Below are 21,728 nucleotides of genomic sequence, written 5' to 3'. Positions count from 1 at the left end.
TCCTTCTGTCTCAGCCTCCTGAATGCTGGGATTATAAGTGTGAGCCACCATGCCCAGCTTCATTTTCTGTTTTGAGACAGGATCTCACTGGGTTGCAGAGTCTTACTAAATTGCTAAGGCTGGTCTTGAACTGTCTCAGCCTTACAAGTACTGGGAATCCAGGTGTGTGCCACCACACCCATCTTATTTTTATTTTTTATTTAGTATTATCATTATTTTGTATGTGGTGCTGGGGATTGAACTCAGAGACATTCTATCTCAAAGCCACACCCCAGTCATATTTATTGTTTTATTTTTATTGAAACAGGGTCTCACTAGGTTGATCAGAGTGTCACTACTTACTGAAGTTATCTTTGAACCTATGATCCTCCTGTCTCAGCCTCCCAAATACTGGGATTATAAGCATGTGCTACCACACCCAATTTATTTTTTTATTTGAAACAAGGTCTTGCCAGGCGTAGTGGCACAGGCTTGTAATCCCAGCATTCAGGAGGCTGAGACCGGAGAATCGCGGTTCGCGGACAGCCTCAGCTACTTAGTGAGGCCCTCTGCAACTTAGTGAGACCCAGTTTCAAAATAAAGAATAAAAAATAGGGCAGGGGATGTGGCTCAGAGGTCGAATGCCCCTGGGTTCCATCTCTAGACCTGCAAAAAAAAACCAAGCCAGGAGTGGTGACCCACGCTTGCTTGGGAGGTGGAGACAGGAGGATTGCAGAGGTTCGAAGCCAGCTGTGCTGGTTTAAGAGACCCTGTTTCCAAATAAAAATATAAAAATAGGTCTGGGAGTGTAGCACGGAGGTAGAAGGGTTTCCAGGAACCCCAGTACCACCAAATAAAACAACAACAACAAAAACAGTCTCACTAAATTGCTGACGTTGTCCTTGAATCTTTGAACCTGCAATCCCCCGGTGTCAGCCTCCCAGGTACTGGGATTACAAATGTGCATCATCATGCCTGGCACTAGTAGAGTTTTGTAGTACTAGAGATTGTGCCCAGGGGCATTCTACCACTGAGCTATACCCTCAGTCCTTTTTATTTTTTTTTTTAACTTTTTTTTTTGTTTTTTTTTTTTTGCGGGTCTGGGGATAGAACCTGGGAGCATTTGACCTCCGAGCTACACCCCTTGCCCTAGTTTTTTTTTTTTTTTTAATTCTTTAATTTGAAATGGGTCTCACTAAGTTGCGGAGGGCCTCACTAAGTAGCTGAGGCTGTCCACGAACCGCGATCCTCCGGTCTCAGCCTTCTGAATGCTGGGATTACAAGCGTGCACCACCACGCCCGGCTCTAGCTTTTTTTTGGTGGTGGTACTGGGGTTCCTGGAAACCCTTCTACCTCCGGGCTACACTCCCAGACCTATTTTTATATATATTTATTTGAAACAGGGTCTCTTAAGCCAGCGCGGCTGGCTTCGAACCCTGGCTTCGAACCTGTACGATCCTCCTGTCTCTGCCTCCCAAGCGCAGGGATTACAAGCGTGCGCCACCACGCCCGGATTATTTTTGTTTTAAAACAGGGTCTCACTGTTGATAGTCTTGCTAAATTGCTGAGGCTGGTCTTGAATCTGTGATCCTCCTGTCTCAGCCTCCCAAGAACTGGGTTTTTTTTTTTTTTTTAGCAAAGAAAAAAGATGATTTGTAGGTGGGTATGGTGGCACATACTTGTAATTCCAGCATTTTGGAGGCTAAAACAGGGTCTCAAATTATAGGCCGGCCTTTAAGCAATTCAGCAAGTCCTTGTTTTTTGTTGTTGTTGTTGTTTTTTAAAAAGCAGGAAAAAACTGGTGTGATGGCTCACACTGTAATCCCAGTATTTGGGAGGCTGAGACAGGACAAACTGGGTTCATAGAAAGCCTTAGCTATTTAGTGAAGCCCTACAGAATTTAGTGAGACCCTATTTCAAAAAAGAATAAAAAAATAGGGCTGGGTACTCCCTTAAGATGTACAAGGCACCAATAAAAAAATTTAAGAGCTGGGCGTGGTGGTGCACGCTTGTAATCCCAGTCCTTGAGAGGCTGAAAGAGGAGAATTAAAGGTTCAAGACCAGCCTTAGCAATTTAGACCGCTTCTTAGAAAGCTAGTAAGACACCGTTTCAAAATAAAAAATAAAATATGGCTGTGGTTGTAGCTCAGAGGTAGAGTGTCCCCGTGTCTAATCCTAGTGTCACAAAAAAAGAGAGAAGCTGGAAAACCTGGTAGCTCCCATAAGTAAAACAGGTTCTAAGAACTCCAGTCAACAATATGACATGACAGCACTTATACTGAGAAATGAAGCATAGAGACAGCTTAATTAGTCACAGCTTAATTGGCTAAAGGGGTACCAAGCCGCCAGCACTTCACTAATGCTCAGCTACTGTGATGAAGCTCTCGGTTTGATCAGTTAGGCTAGGTGCAGGAGCTGGAACAATGGTCTCCGACAAACTCTTACCAAACCCACAGAATGCCTACTAAGTAAATGGGAAAGAACCATAGACTTAGAAAATCATTGTATAACCATCAGACTGCTTCAAGCAAAATCATAAATACATGCTTGTGGTTCCGATTGTTTTGTTTTGTTATTTTTTGTTTGTTTATTTATTTATTTATTTATTTATTGGTGGTCCTGGGGGTAGGATCCAGAGGCTTTCTACCTCTGAGCTACACTCCCAGACCTACTTTATATTTTATTTGGAAACAGAGTCTCACTACATTGCTGAGGGCCTCACTCAGTAGCTGAGGCTGGGTTTGAAGTTGTACAATCATCCTGTCTCAGCCTCCCAAGTGTGGGGATTACAAGCATGCACCACCACACCTGGCCTAGATTGTTTTTTTTTCTAGCCAGGTGTGGTGGTGCACACTTGTAATCCCAGCATTTGGGAAGCTGACACAGAAGGATCGTGGTTCATGGCCAGCCTCAGCTACTTAGTGAGGCTCTCAGCAACTTAGTGAGCCCCTGTTTCCAAATAAAATATAAAATAGGTCTGGGAGTATAGCCCAGAGGTAGAAGGGTTTCCAGGAACCCCAGTACCACCAAAAAAATAAAAAATAAAAAATAAATAAAAATATGCTGGATGTCTTGGCACACACTTGTAATCCCAGCATTCGGAGGCTGAGAATGGAGGATCCCAGTTCGAGGACAGTCTCAGCTACTTAGTGAGGCCCTCTGCAACTCAGTGAGACCCTCTTTCAAAATAAAGAATAAAAAATAGGGCAGGGAACCGGGTGTGGTGGCGTACACTTGTAATCCCAGCATTCAGGAGGCTGAGACTGGAGGATAACGGTTCGTGGACAGCTTCAGCTACTTAGTGAGGCTCTCTACAACTTGGTGAGACCCTGTTTCAAAATAAAGAATAAAAAATAGGGCAGGGAATGTAGCTCAGCGGTCGAATGCCCTGGGTTCCATTCCCAAACCTGCAAAAATAAATAAATTAAATAACTAAATAAATAAAATACAGTGAGTGTGGTGGCACACGCTTGTAATCCCAGTGTCTGGGAGGCTGAGACAGGAGGATCGCACAGGTTCGAAGCAAGCCTTAGTGAGGCTCTCTGCAATTTGGTGAGACCCTGTTTCAAAATAAAGAATAAAAAATAAGGCAGGGAATGTAGCTCAGTGGTCAAATGCCTCTGGGTTCCATCCCCAGACAAGAAAAAAAAAAAAAAGGGCAGGGGGTGTAGCTTGGTGGTCGAATGCCCTGAGTTCCATTACCAAACCTGCAAAAATAAATAAATAAAATAAATAAATAAATAAATAAAACACAGTGGGTGTGGTGGCAAAGGCTTGTAATGCCAGTGCTTGGGAGGCTGAGACAGGAGGATCGCACAGGTTCGAAGCCAGCCTCAGCTACTTATTGAGGCTCTCAGCAACTTAGTGAGACCCTATTTCCAAATAAAGTATAAAATAGGTCTGACAGTATAGCCTGGAGGTAGAAAAGCCCCTGGGTTTCACCGCAGTACCACACACACACACACAAAAAGGACTAAAAAAATAGGACTGGGGGTGTGGCTCAGAGGTAGAAGAATGTCCCTGAATTCCATCCCCACTACTGAAAAATAGGGCCCAGGGTATAGCTCAGAGGTAGAATGTCCCTGGGTCCCATCCCCAGTACTGGGGAAAAAAAAAAATATATATATATATATATATGTATATATATATTTTTTTTAATTTTTGATGAGCATGATTTTATTTATATTTATTTATTTATTTTTGTGGTACTGGGTGTAGCTTGGAGGTAGAATGCCCCTGGGTCTCATCCCTAATACTGCAAAAAAAAATTTTTTTTTATAAGCAGGATTTTATTTATTTATTTTTCTGTCCAAAAACCACGATCCTCTGGTCTCAGCCTCCCAAATGCTGGGATTACAAGCGTGTGCCACCACGCCCGACTTAGGAGATAACTTTATAGTAAAAACAAAACAAAAACCTGGTGGCTACACTAAGCCAAGTGATTGAAGTTAACAGCATTGACATTAAGAAAACTGATATGTGTCTTTTTTTTTAATTTTGTTTTTGTGGTACTGTGGATGGATCCCAGGACTCAGGGTTTTAGCTCTGAGCTACACCTCGAGAGCCCTATTTTTTTTTATTTATTTATTTATTTATTTATTTATTTATTTATTTATTTATTTGCGGGTCTGGGGATGGAACCCAGGGGCATTTGATCTCCGAGCTACACCCCCTGCCCTACTTTTTATTCTTTATTTTGAAACCGGGTCTCACTGAGTTGCAGAAGGCCTCACTAAGTAGCTGAGGCTGTCTGCGAACAGCGATCCTCCAGGTCTCAGCCTCCCGAATGCTGGGATTACAAGCTCGCGCCACCACGCCCGGCTCCAGCCCTATTTTTAATTCTTTATTGTGAAACAAGGTCTCACTGAGTTGCAAAGAGCCTAAGTACTGAGGGTGGCCAGGAACCGCAAACGTGATCCTCCTGTCTCAGCCTCTTGAATGCTGGGATTACAAGCGTGTGCCACCACTCCCGGCTTGACATGTGTCTTTTGAAGCATTAACTCGAGATATTCTTGCCAAAAAGCCCACACTCTAGTCCTGGGGAAAAGCAGCCAAACCCATACCAAGGGTTATTTTATTTTATTAATTTTGCGGGTCTGGGGATGAAACCCAGAGGCATTAGACCTCTGAGTACAACCCCTGCACTTTTTTTTTTTTTTTTTTTTTGTGGGTCTGGGGATGGAACCCAGGGGCAATCGATCTCCAAGCTATACCCCCTGCCCTGTTTTTTATTCTTTATTTTGGAACCAGGTCTCACTGAGTTGCAGAGGGCCTCACCAAGTAGCTGAGGCTGTCCGCAAACCTCAATACTCTGGTCTCAGCCTCCCAAATGCTGGAATTACAAGTGTGCACCACCATGCCCAGCTTCCAAGGGTCATTTTATAAAAGAAATTATTGGAGCTGGAGGTGTAGCTCAGAGCTAGAATGTCCCTGTGTTCAATCACAAAATGCCATTGTGCAATTGGGGATGTAATTCAGTGGTATAGTACTTGCCCAGCAAGTATGAGGCTCCTGATTTGATCCTCAGCACAACATAAAAAAAGTCAATGTCACTTGAGCCCAGGAACTTAACACCACACTGCTTAACACAGCAAGACGCTTGTAATCCCAGCATTTGGGAGGCTAAGACAGGAGGATCACGGTTTGAGGACAGCCTCAGCTACTTAGTGAGGCCCTTTGCAACTCTGTGAGACCCTCTTTCAAAATAAAGAATAAGAAATAGGGTCAGGGGTGTAGCTTGGAGGTAGAATGCTGCTGGGTTCCATCTTCAGTACCGGAAGAAAAAAAAAGAAAGAAAGAAATTTCTGGTAGTGGTGGCACACAACTTGAAGCGGGAGGATCACAAGTTCGAAGCCAGCCTCAGCAATTTAGTGAGCCTCTCAGTAACTTAAGGAGACTCTCTTTTCAAGTAAAAAATAAAATAGGTTTGGGAATTTAGCCCAGAAAGAGAAGACTTCTAGATTATATCCTCAATACTACAAAAGTAACTAAAAAAATAAAGTACTGTTGGGCGTGGTGGCCCACGTTTGTAATCCCAGCATTTGGTAGGCTGAAACAGGAGGATCTGGGTTCACAGACAGCCTCAGCTACTTAGTGAAGCCCTTTGCAACTCAGTGAGACCCTGTTTTAAAAATAAAGAATAAGCCGGGTGTGGTGGCACACGCTTGTAATCCCCGTGCTTGGGAGGCTGAGACAGGAGGATCACACAGGTTCAAAGCCAGCCTCAGCTACTTAGTGAGGCTCTCAGCAACCTAGTGAGACTCTGTTTCCAAATAAAATATTAAAAAAGGTCTGGGAGTATAGCCCGGAGATAGAAAGCCTCTGGGTTCCACCCCCAGTACCACCGAAAGAAAGAAAGAAAGAAAGAAAGAAAGAAAGAAAGAAAGAAAGAAAGAAAGAATAATCCGGAGCCAGGCATAGTGGTGCACCCTTGTAATCCCAGCATTCGGGAGGCTGAGACTGGAAGACCGTGGTTCAGGGACAGCCTCAGCTACTTAGTGAGACCCTCTGCAATTCAGTGAGATCCTGTTCCAAAAAAAAAAAAAAAATAGGGCAGGGTCAAATAGCTCAGAGGTCGAATGCCCCTAAGTTCCATTCCCAGACATGAAAAAAAAAAAAAAAAGAACAATCCAGATGTGGTGGCACACAGTTTGCAATCCCAAAATTTGGGAGGCTGTGACAGGAGGAGGGTCATGGGTTTGTGGACAGCCTCAGCTACTTAGTGAGGCCCTCTGCAATTTAGTGAGATACTGTTTCAAAATAAAGAATTTAAGCAGGGAAGGCATGGTGGCACACACTTGTAATCTCCACGCTTGGGAGGCTGAGACAGAAGGATCGCACAGGTTCAAAGCCAGCCTCAGCTACTTAGTGAGGCTTTCAGCTACTTAGTGAGGCTTTCAGCAACTTAGTGAGACCCTGTTTCCAAATAAAGTATAAAACAGGTGTGGGAGTATAGCCCGGAGGTAGAAAGCCTCTGAGTTCCATCCCCAGTACCACCAAAAAAAAAAAAAAAAAAAAGAATTTAAAATAGGGTTGGGGGTGTAGCTCAGAGGTAGAATGTCCCTGGGTTCCATCCTCAGTACCACAAAACAAACAAACAAACAAACAAACAAACAAACAAAAAGAATAAAAAAATAGGTGCTGGAGCCGAGCGTGGTGGTGCATTCTTGTAATCCCAGCATTTGGGAAACTGAGACAGGAGAATCATGGTTTGCAGACAGCCTGAGCTACTACTTAGGCCCTTTGCAACTCAGTGACACTCTGTTTCAAAATAAATTAAAAATGGGGCTGGGGGCGTAGCTTGGAGGTAAAATCCCCTGGGTTCCAGCCCCAGTACTAAAATAAATAAATAAATAAATAAATAAATAAATAAATAAATAAATAAATAATGGCTCTCTGGGTCCCAGCCTAGGTGGCGACAAACTGGCTAACCGCACCAAGAAGGTCGGCATTGTCAGTAAATACGGGACCCGCTATGGTGCCTCCCTCCGGAAGACGGTGAAGAAAATTGAAATCAGCCAGCACACCAAGTACACCTGTTTCTTCTGGGGCAAAACCAAGATGAAGAGACAGGCGGTAGGGATCTGGCACTGTGGTTCTTGCATGAAAACTGTGGCTGGTGGTTCTTGGACCTACAACACAACTTCTGCCGTCACAGTCAAGTCTGCCATCAGAAGGCTGAAGGAACTGAAAGACCAGTAGAAGCTCTACCATTTGAGACATCCTTAGCCTATAATAAGTGGGTTAATTTATATTAAAAAAAAAAATAGGAGCCAGATGTGGTGGCATACACTTGTAATCCCAGCACTTGAGAGGCTGAGAGAGGAGGATCGCGCAGGTTCAAAGCCAACCTCAGCTACTCGGTGAGGCTCTCAGCAACTTAGCGAGATCCTGTTTCCAAATAAAATATAAAATAAGCCGGGTGTAGTGGTGCACGCTTGTAATCCCAGCATTCGGGAAGCTGAGACCAGAGGATCGTGGTTTGCGGACAGCCTCAGTTACTTAGTGAGGCCCTCTGTAACTCGGTGAGACCCAATTTCAAAATAAAGAATAAATAGGGCAGGGGGTATAGCTCAGAGGTCGAATGCCCCTGGGTTCCATCCTCAGACCCGCAAAATAAATAAATAAATAAATAAATAAATAAATAAATAATAAAAAATTAAAAAAATAAATATAATAGGTTGGTGGTGTGCCCAGAGGTAGAATGCTCCTAGATTCCATCGCCGGTACCAAAAAATAAAAAAATAAAAATAGGGCTGGGGGTGTCACTCAGAGGTAGAATGCCCCTGGGTTCCATCCCTGGTACCACACAAAAAAGTAATAAATAAATAAAATAAAGTAAGCCGGGCGTGGTATCGCTCCCTTGTAATTCCCATACTTAAGAGGCTGAGACAGGAGGATTGCGCAGGTTCCAAGCCACCCTCAGCCACTTAGTAATGCTCTCAGAAACTCAGTGAGACCCTGTTTCCAAATAAAATATAAAATAGGCCTGGAAGTGTAGCCCAGAGGTAGAATGCCCCTGGGTTCCAACTCCAGTACCACAATAATAAATAAATAAATAAATAAATAAATAAATAAATAAAACCAGGCATGGTGATGCATGCTTATAATCAACATTCAGGAGGCTAAGACTAGAGGATCACAGTTTGTAGACAGCCTTAGCTATTTAGTGAGGTTCCCTGCAATTTAGTGACACCTTGTTTCAAAATAAAGAATAAAAAATAGGGCAGAGGGTGTAGCTCGGAGGTTGAATGCTCTGGATTCCATCCCCAGACCTGCAAAATATAAAAAAAAAGAATAAAAAATAGGGCTGGGGGTGTACCTCGGAGGTAGAGTGCCCCTGGGTTCCATCCCCAGTACGGCAAATAAATAAATAAACAGATAGTTTTTTTTGGTGGTACTGGGGGTGGAACCCAGGGGCTTTCTACCTCCGGGCTGTACTCCCACACCTATTTTATATTTTACTTGGAAACAGGGTCTCACTAAGTTGCTGAGAGCCTCACTAAGTAGCTGAGGCTGGCTTTGAACCTGTGCAATCCTCCTGTCTCAGCCTCCCAAGGGCAGGGGTTACAAACCTGCGCCACCACGCCAGGTTTAATTAAATAAATAAACAAATAAACTACTGTAGGGCAGGTGTGACTGGAGAGGCCAAGGCAAGAGGATCACAAGTTCTAGGCCAGCTTGGGCAATTCAGTGAAAACCTGTTTCAAAATGAAAAGCAAAAAGGAGCCAGGCACAGTGGTGCATGCCTGTGATCCCAGTACTTGGGAAGCTGAGACAGGAGGATTGCAGGTTCAAGACTAGCCTCAGCAGCTTTGGTGAGAGTCTCAGCAACCTAGTAAGACCTTGTTTGTTTATGTGTGGTACTAGGGATTGAACCCAGGGGCTTTCTACATCCTGGCTACACTCCCAGACCTATTTTATATTTTGTTTGGAAACAGGGTCTCACTAAGTTGCTAAGAGCCTCACTCAGTAGCTGAGGCTGGCTTTGAACCTGTGTGCTCCTTCTGTCTCGGCCTATGAAGTACTGGGATTACAAGAGTGTGCCACTACACCAGCTTGCAAGATCCTGTTTTAAAACAAAAAGTAGCCAGGCGTGGTGGTGCGCGCTTGTAATCCCCGCGCTTGGGAGGCTGAGACAGGAGGATCGCACAGGTTCGAAGCCAGCCTCAGCTGCTTAGTGAGGCTCTCAGCAACTTAGTGAGACCCTGTTCCCAAATAAAATATAAATGGGTCTGGGAGTATAGCCCAGAGGTAGAAAGCCTCTGGGTTCCACCCCCAGTACCACCAAAAAAAAAAAAAAAAAGTAAAAAAAGGGTTAAGGGTATAGCTTGGAGCTAGAATGCACCTGTATTCAATCCCCAGTATCACAAAATAAATAGACTAACTAAAATAAAATAAAAAGGGCTGGGGATGTAGCTCAGCAGTAAGCTGACCCTGGGTTCTATCCCCGGTACGGCAAAATTAATAAATAAATAATTAGCTGGGCATGGTGGTGCACACGTGTAATCTCTGTAAGTAGAAGGCCGAAACTGAGGGATTACAGGATTGAGGGCAACCTCAGTAATTTAGCAAGACCTTTTTTCAAAAGGAAAAATAAAATAGGGCTGGGGGTACAGCCCGGGGGTAAAAGGCTCCTTCCTGGCTTCCACCCCCCCAATACCCCTCCACACACAATATATATAGTTATATGGCCTGGGGGTATAGTTCAACAATAGAGTGCTTCTCTAGTATTTGCGAAGCCCTAGCATCAATCTGCAATACTGCAGAAAATAAATAAATACATAGGTATATGTAAATGTACGGAGGAAAAACTTAAAAGATAAAATGATAATTATTGATGAATCTGGATGAGAGTGTATACAGTAAAACTTTATGGCATTCTTTCGGTTTTCTATAAATTCGAAAGGTTCAAAAACACGATTCACACAATCACATCACCATTCTATCTAATCCCATTTTCGACAACTCTTACAGATGCGATTTTAGATAACCTGTAAAACCTCTCAGCATTTCTAGAAAGTGGCTCTTCGCGCCATCCCGGGGTCCTGTACCTTTTAAACTGGGCGTGGTCTGGGAGTATAGAAAACCCCCTGGGTTCCACCCCCAGTACCACCAAAAAATAAAAATAAATAAATAAATAAAATAAACTGGGCGCGGTGGCGCACGCTTGTAATCCCAGTACTTGGGAGGCCGAGGCGGGAGGATCGCGGCCAGCCTCTGCTACTTAGTGAGGCCCTCTGCAATGGAGCTTCAATTGTTTGAAAATAAAAATTGGGCTGGGAGAGGGGTGTAGGTCGGAATCAGAATGCCCCTGGGTGTGTGTACACACACACACACACACACACACACACACACACACACACACACACACACACACACACACCCCAGGACCGCCGACGCCTGGAGGAGGGGCCTGCGCCCGCCCCGCCCCGCGGCGCCCACGGAGGGAGGAAGCCCCCTGCGGGCAGCGCAGCCTCGCCTGGCCTCGCCTGGCCTCGCCGCTCCCCCAAGGTGGACCTCCGGCTGCAGGACCTCGACTTCTGGGACAGCCTCCATGGCCAGGTCCCGGGGCTGCTGGACTGGGACATGGGGAACGAGTGCTACCTGGCCTCCACCACGTCGCACCTGTCGCAGGCCGAGCAGAACCGTGAGTGCCCGCCGCCGCGACCCCGACCCCGACCCCGAGACCCCGGCCCCGACCCCGACCCCGGCCCCGACCCCGAGACCCCGGCCCCGACCCCGACCCCGGCCGCGCCTGCGCCCGCAGAACGTTCTAGGCCTCCACAGAACTCCGGCGCTCGCCCCCGCCAGCAGCACTGCCGTAGGCTTTACTTGTTTTTCTACTTTAAAGATCATTTAAATTTTTAAAAAGTTTTATGGCATTGGAGAGTGAACCCAGGGGAGCTCTGCCGCCGAGTTACAGCTGTGGTATTTTATTTGGAGACCGGGTCTTGCTAAGTTGTCTACGCTGGCCTCGAACTTGGGATCCTCCTGCCTCAGCCAACCCACTCCCTAGGATCTATCAGTCTCCCGAGTCCTGAGGATCGATTATTAGTTTTGTTCCAGGCTATACCTTGACCTCTTGTTTTGGTTTTGGTACCGGGAAATGAACCCAGGGGCACTCTACCTTTGTTTTGGTACTGGAGATTGAACTCGGGCACCATAACCCAGTCCGTCCCTTCCTTCCTTCCTTCCTCCCTCTCTCCCTCCCTTCCTTTCTCTCTCTTCAACAGGGTCTAAGTTACTGAGGGCCTCACTGAGTTGCTGAGACTGGCTTGAACTTGTGACCCTCCTGTCTCAGCCTCTCAAGTACCCAGATTACAAGTATGCACCACCACACCCAGGTCACCCCCACCTCTTTTTTTTCTTTTGTGGGGGGATTAAACCCAAGGGCGTTCTACATCCAAGCTACACCTCAACTCTTTTAATTCTTGATTGATTAATTAACTTGATACTAGGGATTGAACCCAGGAGCATTCTACCTCTGAGCTACACTCACAGCTGTTTCATTCTTTATTTGGTAAAGGAGGTATCCCTAAATTCCTGAGGCTGGCCTTGAACCTGCGATCCTCCCATCTCAGCCTCTCAAGTACTGGGATTACTGTTATGCACCACCAAGGCCCCAGCCTCTCACCCTTACCTCTTTGTTTCCTGACACCTGTCAATCCCGAACCCTTGTGGAGAGGATGATTGGCCATCTGGTCTTTGTTAGTTTTTCCCCTTTGTACCTTAATTGTAGTGCACTGAGGTACCTTCTGCCAGCTGCTGGGGGCAAGGTCTGTTAATCCCCGCCTCGACCCCCTTCAGTCTTCACCCCAGGTCCATCTCCACTTCCACGCACAAACTCCATTCCACTTAATACCTATTTTCCCTCTCACTCTGTGTGTGTGTTACTGGGGATTGAGCCCGGGGGCATTCTACCTCTAAATTACACCCCAGCCCCATGTTTTATTTTTATTCTGAGACAGGGTCTGGCTGGGTTGAAGAGTCTCACTCCTTGCTGACACCGTCCTTGAATCTCTGATCCTCTTATCTCAGCCTCCTAAGTACTGGGATTAGAGGCGTGGCCCACCACTCCCCGCTTCTCACTTTGCTTTTGAGAGTTGTTTCTATTGCTAAGGGCTGTCTGGTTGGTTATTTCTGGGTTTTGAGTAGTATTTTATCTGGCTATATTTCTACATTTTAATTCTCCTTAGATCTAAATTGCCTCCAGCTCTTCATCACCTCGCTGATGTCATTGAACATTCCTCTGTGTTCATTCATTCAAAGAGTATTGCAGAGCCTGCTGTGATGGGGCACACCTGTAATCCCAGTATTTGGGAGCCTGAGACTGGAGGATTGCAGGTTTAGAGGCCAGCCCCAGCAATTTAGCAAGACCATTTCAAAATAAAAATAGCCGGGCGTGGTGGCGCACGCTTGTAATCCCAGCATTCGGGAGGGTGAGACCGGAGGGTCACAGTTCATGGACAGCCTCAGCTACTTAGTGAGGCCCTCTGCAACTCAGTGAGACTCGGTTTCAAAATAAAGAATTAAAAATAGGGCAGGGGATGTAGCCCAGAGGTCGAATGCCCCTGGGTTCCATCCCCAGACCCGCAAAAACATAAAAATAAAAGCTGGGTGTGGTGGTACACGCCTGTGATCTTAGTACTTGGGAGGCTGAGACTGGGGGATTGAAGGTTCAGAGACAGCCTCAGCAAAATAGCAAGACTCTCAGCAACCTAATGAGACCCTGTTTGAAAAGTAAAATATAAGCCGGCGTGGTAGCACTTGTCTGTAATCAGTGTTTGGGAGGCTAAGGCAGTGAGATGGCAGGCTTGAGGCCAGCCTCAGCAACTTGCAAGACTGTTTAGGAGCTGGGTGTGGTGGCACATGCTTGTAATCCCAGCATTCAGGAGGCTGAGACTGGAGGATCGCGGTTCAGCTCCTTAGTGAGACCCTGTTTCAAAAAATAAAGAATAAAAAATAGGGCTGGGGGTATAGCTTGGAGGTGGAATGCCCCTAGGTTCCATCCCCAGTACTTAAAAGAAAAATTGAGAAGCAAAACTGTGGGACTCTTGTGTTCTAGAAACTGAGAGTGATTATTGGAGTTAGCAAGGTGGAAGTCTTTAGTGCCCTTGATAAGAGGTTTTAGTGAGTGATGGAATTAAAGACCTGTCTGCAGAGGGGTAAAGATATGAGGAATGCCAGACACAGTGGTGCACACCTGTGGTCCCAGCTGTCCGGAGTCTCAGGCGAGAGGATTATTTGAGTCCAGGTGTTTGAGTTCAGCCTAGATGACATAGTGAGACCTATCTCAAAAGGTAAAAATAACCAGGCGTGGTGGCGCACGCTTGTAATCCAGCATTCTGGAGGCTGAGAAAGGAGGATTGCGGTTCGCGGCCAGCCTCAGCTACTTAGTGAGGCCCTTTGCAACTCAGTGAAACCCTGTTTCAAAATAAAGATTATAAAATAGAGCTGGGGATGTAGCTCGGAGGCAGAATGCCCCTGGGTTCCATCCCCAGTACTGCGAAGGAAGGAAGGAAGGAAGGATAGATAGATGGCTATGGTTATTATAGGCAGTTTTCTTATGGAGTTTTGCCTCAAAGAAAAGCAAAAATAGGGTGTACTTACCTGGCATAAGAAAACGGGGACAAGTTAGTTCTTGCTTTCATAGAATGGGAGAAGCAGCAGCATGTGTGAACATTGATGAGAGTGATCCAGTAGATGACCAGCAGAGAGGGGAGGACTGGGGACCATCATCTTTGAGGAGTCTGCCCCACAGAGACACACTGCGGAGCCACCGCCGTTTGACCCCTCTGAGACCAGTCCATTGACCCTGGGTGACCACAGGTTCACTGCTCTTGGGCACTTGGTATCCTCTTTCTGCAATTAACTTGGAATCCAGTCAAAAGTTACTCTGGGCGTGGTGGCGCACGCTTGTAATCCCCGTGCTTGGGAGGCTGAGACAGGAGGATCGCACGGGTTCAAAGCCAGCCTCAGCTACTTAGTGAGGCTTTCAGCAACTTAGTGAGACCCTGTTTCCAAATAAAATATAAAAAAGGTCTGGGAGTATAGCCCAGAGGTAGAAAGCCTCTGGGTTCCACCCCCAGTACCACCAAAAAAAAAAAAAAAAAGTTACTCTGAGCTGGGTATGGTGGTGCATGCTTATAATCCGAGTACATGGTAGGCTGAGACAGGAGGATACCAGTTCGAGGCCAGCCTCAGCTATTTGGTGAGGCCCTCTGCAACTTAATGAGACTATTTATTTGTTTATTTATTTATTATTTATTTATTTATTGTACTGAGGATAGAACCCAGGGGTTTTCTATTTTCGGGCTATACTCCCAGACCTATTTTATACTTAATTTGGAACCAGGGTCTCAGTTGCTGAGAACCTCACAAAGTAGCTGAGGCTGGCTTTGAACCTATGTGATCCTCCTGTCTCAGCGCACACTTGTAATCCCAGTGTTCGGGAGGCAGAGACAGAAGGATTGTGCAGGTTCGAAGCCAGCCTTGCTGGCTTAAGAGACCCTGTTTCTTTTCTTTTTCTTTTCTTTTTTTTTTTTTTTGGTGGTACTGGGGTTCCTGGAAGCCCTTTTACCTCTGGGCTACACTCCCAGACCTATTTTATATATTTTTTTAATTTAGAAACAGGGTCTCTTAAGCCAGCAAGGCTGGCTCCAAACCAGCGCGATCCTCCTGTCTCTGCCTCCCAAGCACAGGGATTACAAGCGTGCACCACCACGCTCAGCAAGAGACCCTGTTTCTAAACAAAATATAAAATAGGTCTGAGAGTGTAGCCCAGAGGTAGAAGGGTTCCATCCCCTGTACCACCAAAAAAATAAATAAATAATAAAATAAAATAGCAACTTTTGGGTTTGCCTGTAATCTCAGTACTTCAGAGGGTTTGACAGGAAGATCCCAGGTTCAAGACTAGCTTTAGCAACCTAGAAAGACCTTGTTTCAAAAAAATAAATAAAGCCGGGCATGGTGACACACACTTGTAATCCCAGTACTTGGGAGGCTGAGACAGGAGGATCGCACAGGTTCAAAGCCAGCCTCAGCTACTTAGTGAGGCTCTCAAGCAACTTAGTGAGACCCTGTTTCCAAATAAAATATAAAAAATAGTTCTGGGAGTGTAGCCCGGGGATAGAAAGCCCCTGCGTTCCACTCCTAGAACCACCAAAAAAAAAAAAAAAAAAAAGGCATGGTGGCACGTGCTTTTAATCCTAGTACTTGGGAGGCTGAGACAGGAGGATCACATATTCGTAGCCAGCCTCAGCTACTTAGTGAGGTCTTTTGCGATTCAGTGAGACCCTGTTTCAAATAGAAGAATAAAAAATTTGAGCCCGGTGTGGTGGTGCACGCTTGTAATCCCAGCATTTGGGAGGCTGAGACTGGAGGATCGTGGTTCGCAGACAGCCTCAGCTACTTAGGCCCTCTGCAACTCAATGAGACCCAGTTTCAAAATAAAGAATAAAAAATAGGGCAGGGGGTGTAGCTTGGAGGTCAAATGACCTTGGGTTCTATCCCCGAACCCGCAAAAAAAAAAAAAAAAAATTGGCTGGGGTATATCTTGGAGGTAGAACCCTGAGTTCCATCCCTAGTACTGCAAAAAAAAAAAAAAAAAATTTCTTTTAAAGCTGGGCATAGTGGCATATGCTTATAATCCCAGTACTAGGAAGGCTGAGGCAGGAGATCACAGGTTCTAGGACAGCCTCACCAAATAGGTTCTTCTTCAACCTAGTGAGTCCCTATTTCAAAATAAAAATAAAGTAGGGCTGGGGGATATATCTCAGGGGTCAATCCCTTGTACCAAAAAAATAATAAAAAGCTGGGCATGGTGACACACACTTGTAATCCCAGTACTTGGGAGGCTGAGACAGGAGGATCTGGGTTTGAGGCCAGCCTCAGTAACTTAGGCCCTCTGAAACTTGGTGAGACCCTTTTTTATTTATTTTTGGTGGTACTAGGGGGTGGAACCCAGGGGATTTCTACCTCTGGTCTATAATCCCAGACCTATTTTGTATTTTATTTGGAAATAGGGTCTCACTAAGTTGCTGGGAGCCTCATTAAGTAGCTGAGACTGGCTTCGAACCTTTGCGATCCTCCTTTCTCAGCCTCCCAAGCGCAGGGATTACAAGCATGTGCCACCTCACCTGGCAGTGAGACCCTTTTTTAAAATGAATAAAAAATTGGCCAGGCATGGTAGCACATGCTTGTAATCCCAGCATTTGGGAGGCTGAGAAAGGAGGGTCATGGTTTGTAGCCAGCCTCAGCTACTTAGTAAGGCCCTTTTCAACTCAGTAAGACCTTTTACAAAAACACACTAAAAAATAGGGTTGGGCGTGTAGCTTAGAGGTACAGTGCCCCTGGGTTCCATCCCCAGTATGGCATAAAAATAAAAAATAAAAAAATAAGCTGGGCATGGTGGCGCACTTGTAACCCCAGCATTTGGGAGGCTGAGACAAGAGGTTCACGGTTCACGGACAGCTTCAGCTAGTTAGTGAGGCCCTTTGCAACTCAGTGAGACTATTTCAAAATAAAGAATAAAAAATAGGGCTGGAGGTGTAGCTTGAAGATAAAATGCCCCTAGGTTTCATCCCCAGTATCTCAAAAAAATAAAATAAAAAAAAAATAAAAAAATAGAAGCCAGGCATGGTGGTGCATGCTTGTAATCCCAGTACTTAGGAGGCTGAGACAGGAGGATCAAGTTCCCAGATAGCCTCAGCAATTTAATGAGGCCCTTTGTAACTCAGTGAGACCCCTGTTTCAAAATAAAGAATAAAAAATAGGGCTGGGGGTATAGCTTGGAGGTAGAATGCCCCTGGGTTCCATCCCTAGTACTGAAAATATAATAAAAACTTAAGCCGGGCGTGGTGGCACATGCTTGTAATCCCAGCATTTGGGAGGCTGAGACCGGAGGATCGCGGTTCATGGACAGCCTCAGCTACTTAGTGAGGCCCTCTGCAACTCAGTGAGACCCTGTTTCAAAATAAAAAATAAATTGGGCAGGGGATGTAGCTCAGAGGTCAAATGCCTCTGTGTTCCATCCGAGACCTGCAAAAAACCAAAAACAACAACAAAAAAAAAACAAACTTTAAAAATCAGGCTCAAAGCTAGAATGCCTCTGAGTTTTATCCTCTACCACAAAAAAATAGAGCCAAGGTGTGGTAGCACACGCTTGTAATGTCAGTGCTTGGGAGGCTGAGACAGAAGGATTGCAGTCTCGAAGACGGCCTCCACCACTTAGTGAGGCAACTTAGTGAGCTGTAGCCCAGAGGCAGAACATCCCTGGACTCAATCCACAGTACCAAAAGTCAACAAGATGCAGAGAGAAAGCCGGTAGAGTGCAGTGTCACACCACCTCAGGTCGAGCCCACAACCTTTCCCCAGGAAATGGCAAAGCCCAGCACCCTGTGGTTCAGTGGAAATGCCAGGATGTCTTACTCTTTTTTTCTTTTGGTAGTAGCCAGATACAGACTTCGAATAGTGGAACCACCGAGACTGCCTTTAGAGAAAAAACGCAACCCCGACAAGGACGGTGAGTAGTGAGCTCCTGGCACGGGGCTGCGCCATGGGCTGGATGCCCAGGATGCCAGAAGCCACGGCGGTGGCACACGGTCTCCTTTTGCTCCACCCAGGTCCGGATATTGAACCCAATCTGTGGATGTGGGTAAACCCAAATGTCGTGTACCCTCCTGGCAAGCTGGAGATGGCAGAACCTAAGAAGGGGGAGGATCAGAGGAACACAGCCCCCTCCCCCCGGCCACCCCGGAAAGAGGAACATGCCCACCGCTCGGACGCCTCAGGGGCAGAGCCGCAGCCTCCTTGTGGGAAGCAGGGCACCTCTTCCCCCGGCAGAAGGGAGGTACGATTGCTCCAAGTCAGCCGTGGGCAGTGGCGGTGGGCACAGGGATTTCTTAGGGACAGCAGAAGGTGAAGGGGTTCAGTGTGAGCAGCACTCTTGGGTTGGGGAGAAGCCCAGCTGGAAACCTTAAACTGCTGAGCCCTGGAGTGGAGGCCGAGGAGTGAGGACCAGTTCCTACTCTGTGCTCTCCTAGCTCCCAGAAGAGGAGGAGGCTGAGGACCAGGATGACAGCTCCTCTGTGGCCCTCCCGTCCCCTCACACAAGGGTCCCCCTCCAGAGTCGGAGGCTTCGGCAAGCCAGCAGCCCGGAGGGGAGGCTCTGGTCCCGGCCCCCTCTCAATTACTTCCACCTAATTGCCCTGGCACTAAGAAACAGTCCCCCCTGCGGCCTCAACGTGCAGCAGATCTACAGTTTCACTCGGTACGTGCCACCGGGGCCTGCGAGGGGGAGAGGGGGGCAGGGCCCTGGGTGCCAACTCAGTGTCCCCATCTGGGTCTGAGGAGGAGCGCCTTCCCAGTTCTCTTTTCCAGGCTGAATACCTGCCACCCATGTACAGACACATAATCGCTCCCACGCCCTTTGATGTCTAAATAGTCCAGCCTTTTACGTCTAAGTTCCCCCTCTTTTTTTTTTCTTTTTTTGTGGCACTGGGGATGGAACCCAGGGGCATTCTACCTCCAAGCTATACCTCCCTGTCCTATTTTTTATTCTTTATTTTGAAACAGGGTCTCACTAAGTTGCAGAGGGCCTCGCTAAGTAGCTGAGGCTGTCCGTGAACCACAATCCTCCTGTCTCAACCTCCCAAATTGCTGGGATTATAAGCATGCACCACCACACCCAACTTCATTTTTTATTTTGAAACAGGGTCTCACTAAATTGCCCAGGCTAGCCACGAACGTGCAATCCTCCTGTCTCTGTCTCAGCCTCCCAAGTACTGGGATTACAAGCATCTGCCACCACACCTGGCTCTTTAGTTCCCTCTTTTTTTTAAATTTTTTATTTTTTGCTGGTCTGAGGATGGAACCCAGGGACATTCTACCTCCAAGCAACACCCCCAGCCCTGTTTTTTATTCTTTCTTTTGAAACAGGGTCTCACTGAGTTGCAAAGGGCCTCCTCACAATAGCTGGGTGTGGTGGCACACGCCTGTAATCCCAGCATCCCAGCATTCGGGGAGGCTGAGACCAGAGTATCCCGGTTCGCAGACAGCCTCAGCTACTTAGTGAGGCCCTCTGCAACTCAGTGAGACCCAGTTTCAAAATAAAGAATAAAAAATAGGGCAGGGGCTATAGCTCGGAGGTAAAATGCCCCTAGGTTCCATTCCCAGAGCCACAAAAAGGGGGGGGGGGGCTCTTTACTAAGTAGCTGAGGCTGGCTTTGAACCTGTGCAATCCTTTGTCTCAGCCTCCCAAATGGTGGGATTACAAGCATGTGCCACCACACCCAGCTTTAGTTCCCTCTTAAAACACTAATTCACCAGGCATGGAGGTGCACACCTGTAATCCCAGTATTTGAGAGGCTAAAACAGGAGGATCACAGGTTTGAGGACAGCCTCATCAAGTAGTGAGACTCTCACCAACCTAGCAAGACTGTGCTTCAAAATAAAAATAAAATAGGGGTGGGGCTATGGCTCAGAGGTAGAATGCCCCTGGGTTCAATCCCTTGTACCACAAAAATAAATAGGGCTGAGGATGTAGCTCAGTGGTAGAATGCCCCAGTTCAATCCCAGTTACCACAAACACCAAAAAAGGCTAGTCGGTATAAAAATCTGTTTTCTCCAACAGTTTCCAGCTTGCTTTTTCTAGGACTGAAGTGCCTGTTACAATTCCCAGGACCCCCAGGGGTGCCTTCTACTTTTGCCATACCAGGGAATGAACCCAGGAGCATGCCATCTCTGAGCTACACCCCAGCTCTATTTTGTATTCTTTATTTTCCAACAGGGTCTTACTAAGTTGCAGAGGGCCTCACTAAGTAGTTGAGGCTGGCCACGAACCTGAAATCCTCCTGTCCTGACTCCCAAGTACTGGGATGACAAGTATGCATTACCACACCCAGTAGGGGTGCCTGACTGAGGAAGGATTTGCTTTTATTTAGTAGTAGTAGTGTGTGTGTGTGTGTGTGTGTGTGTGTGTGTGTGTGTGTGTGTGTGCAAGCCTGCACACAAGTTGCGATTGGATCCAGGACCTCACACATGCTAAGCACTTGCTGTACTCTTCTGCTGCACTCAGCCCTGCATTCAGCTTTGATGGTCATGTACACCTGAGTGTAAGGGGTTTTCTCAGACCCTTTTTCCAGTATGAAGAGCCTAATGTCTCAGAATATTAACCCTCTAATGGTATGTCCCCTTGACCAGGGCCTGATTTAGCTGAGTTCCTCCTTTGGACAAAGCCCTAATTCTTTGGAGGGTGGGGGCAGAAGGAAAATGAGCCTGGGGTAGAGGCCTGGGGCTGGGCTCAGGAGGACCGCTCTCCTAGGTAGTACACCAGGTCTTGCCACAATCCACAGAGGGCGGCTCTAGGACAGCTGACCATTCTCCACCTTGAGAGAAGCGGGAGGCTCCTGGCCTGGGGAAAGCAGGTTCCAGCGTAGGGCTTCCCCCAAGAACCTATCCCTTCCCTCACCTGTCCTCCCTGTCCACAGACAGCACTTCCCTTTCTTCCGGACGGCTCCAGAAGGCTGGAAGAATACCGTCCGTCACAATCTCTGTTTCCGAGACAGCTTTGAAAAAGTACCTGTCAATATGCAGGGAGAGGTCAGCCCACGGCCTCGCTCCTGCCTCTGGAAGTTGACGGAAGAGGGCCGCCGCCGCTTTGCAGAGGAGGCCCGCACCCTAGCTTCCACGCGGCTGGAGAGCATCCGTCAGTGCATGAGCCAGCCAGGTGCGAAGTCCTGCCATGAGTGGCCGCCAAGGACAACCCGGGTGTGCGGCCTGGGTCATGCTGGGGGGAGCCATAGGAAGCAGGGAACCGTTCTGGGCAAATTGACCCAGTGACAGGGTCACGTGCAAAGGGCAGGGGGGGGGTCTTGGCTTTTCCTGGAGCCGTTCAGGGAAGCCCCAGAGAGAAAGGAAGGCCTTTGAGCCTTGAGCAAGGACTTAGTGGCCCATGATGAGTTCACTCTGACCATGGGGCCAGCAGCTGCAAAGCACAGGTTACTCTGACCTGGCTCCTTTTTTTTCAGACATGATGCCCTTCCTCTTTGACCTTTAAGAAGCAAGATTCAGCCATTCCTCAATAAAGTTTCCTTTAGCAGCCTGTGTCTTCGTGGTCTTTTATTTTCAGTACTAGGGATTGAAACCAAGGGCCTTCTACCTCCGAGCTATTTTATTATCTTATTAACTTATTTATTAATTTATTAGTTTGCCCTGGGGATTGAATTCAGGGCATTCTACTGCCAAGC

At 46.9% G+C, this 21,728-nt stretch overlaps 2 protein-coding genes across 2 annotated transcripts; both read left to right on the top strand.

The window, feature by feature from the left end:
• Nucleotides 1–950: 950 nt before the first annotated feature.
• LOC308277566 (large ribosomal subunit protein eL43-like) lies at nt 951–7,680 on the top strand (the record flags this gene model as incomplete). Its single annotated transcript, XM_080716803.1, has 2 exons — nt 951–963; nt 7,391–7,680. 2 exons carry the CDS (start codon nt 951–953, stop codon nt 7,678–7,680), a joined length of 303 nt encoding a protein of 100 aa, XP_080572929.1.
• A 3,387-nt stretch (nt 7,681–11,067) lies between these two features.
• FOXR1 (forkhead box R1) lies at nt 11,068–21,538 on the top strand (the record flags this gene model as incomplete). Its single annotated transcript, XM_080716673.1, has 6 exons — nt 11,068–11,128; nt 17,930–18,004; nt 18,105–18,331; nt 18,525–18,751; nt 20,970–21,208; nt 21,510–21,538. 6 exons carry the CDS (start codon nt 11,068–11,070, stop codon nt 21,536–21,538), a joined length of 858 nt encoding a protein of 285 aa, XP_080572799.1.
• Nucleotides 21,539–21,728: the final 190 nt, after the last annotated feature.

Source organism: Muscardinus avellanarius, assembly GCF_963383645.1.
Source record: "Muscardinus avellanarius genome assembly, chromosome: 1".
In the NCBI taxonomy this organism is placed as follows: domain Eukaryota; kingdom Metazoa; phylum Chordata; class Mammalia; order Rodentia; family Gliridae; genus Muscardinus; species Muscardinus avellanarius.
This window is presented reverse-complemented; position numbering and strand designations above follow the sequence as displayed.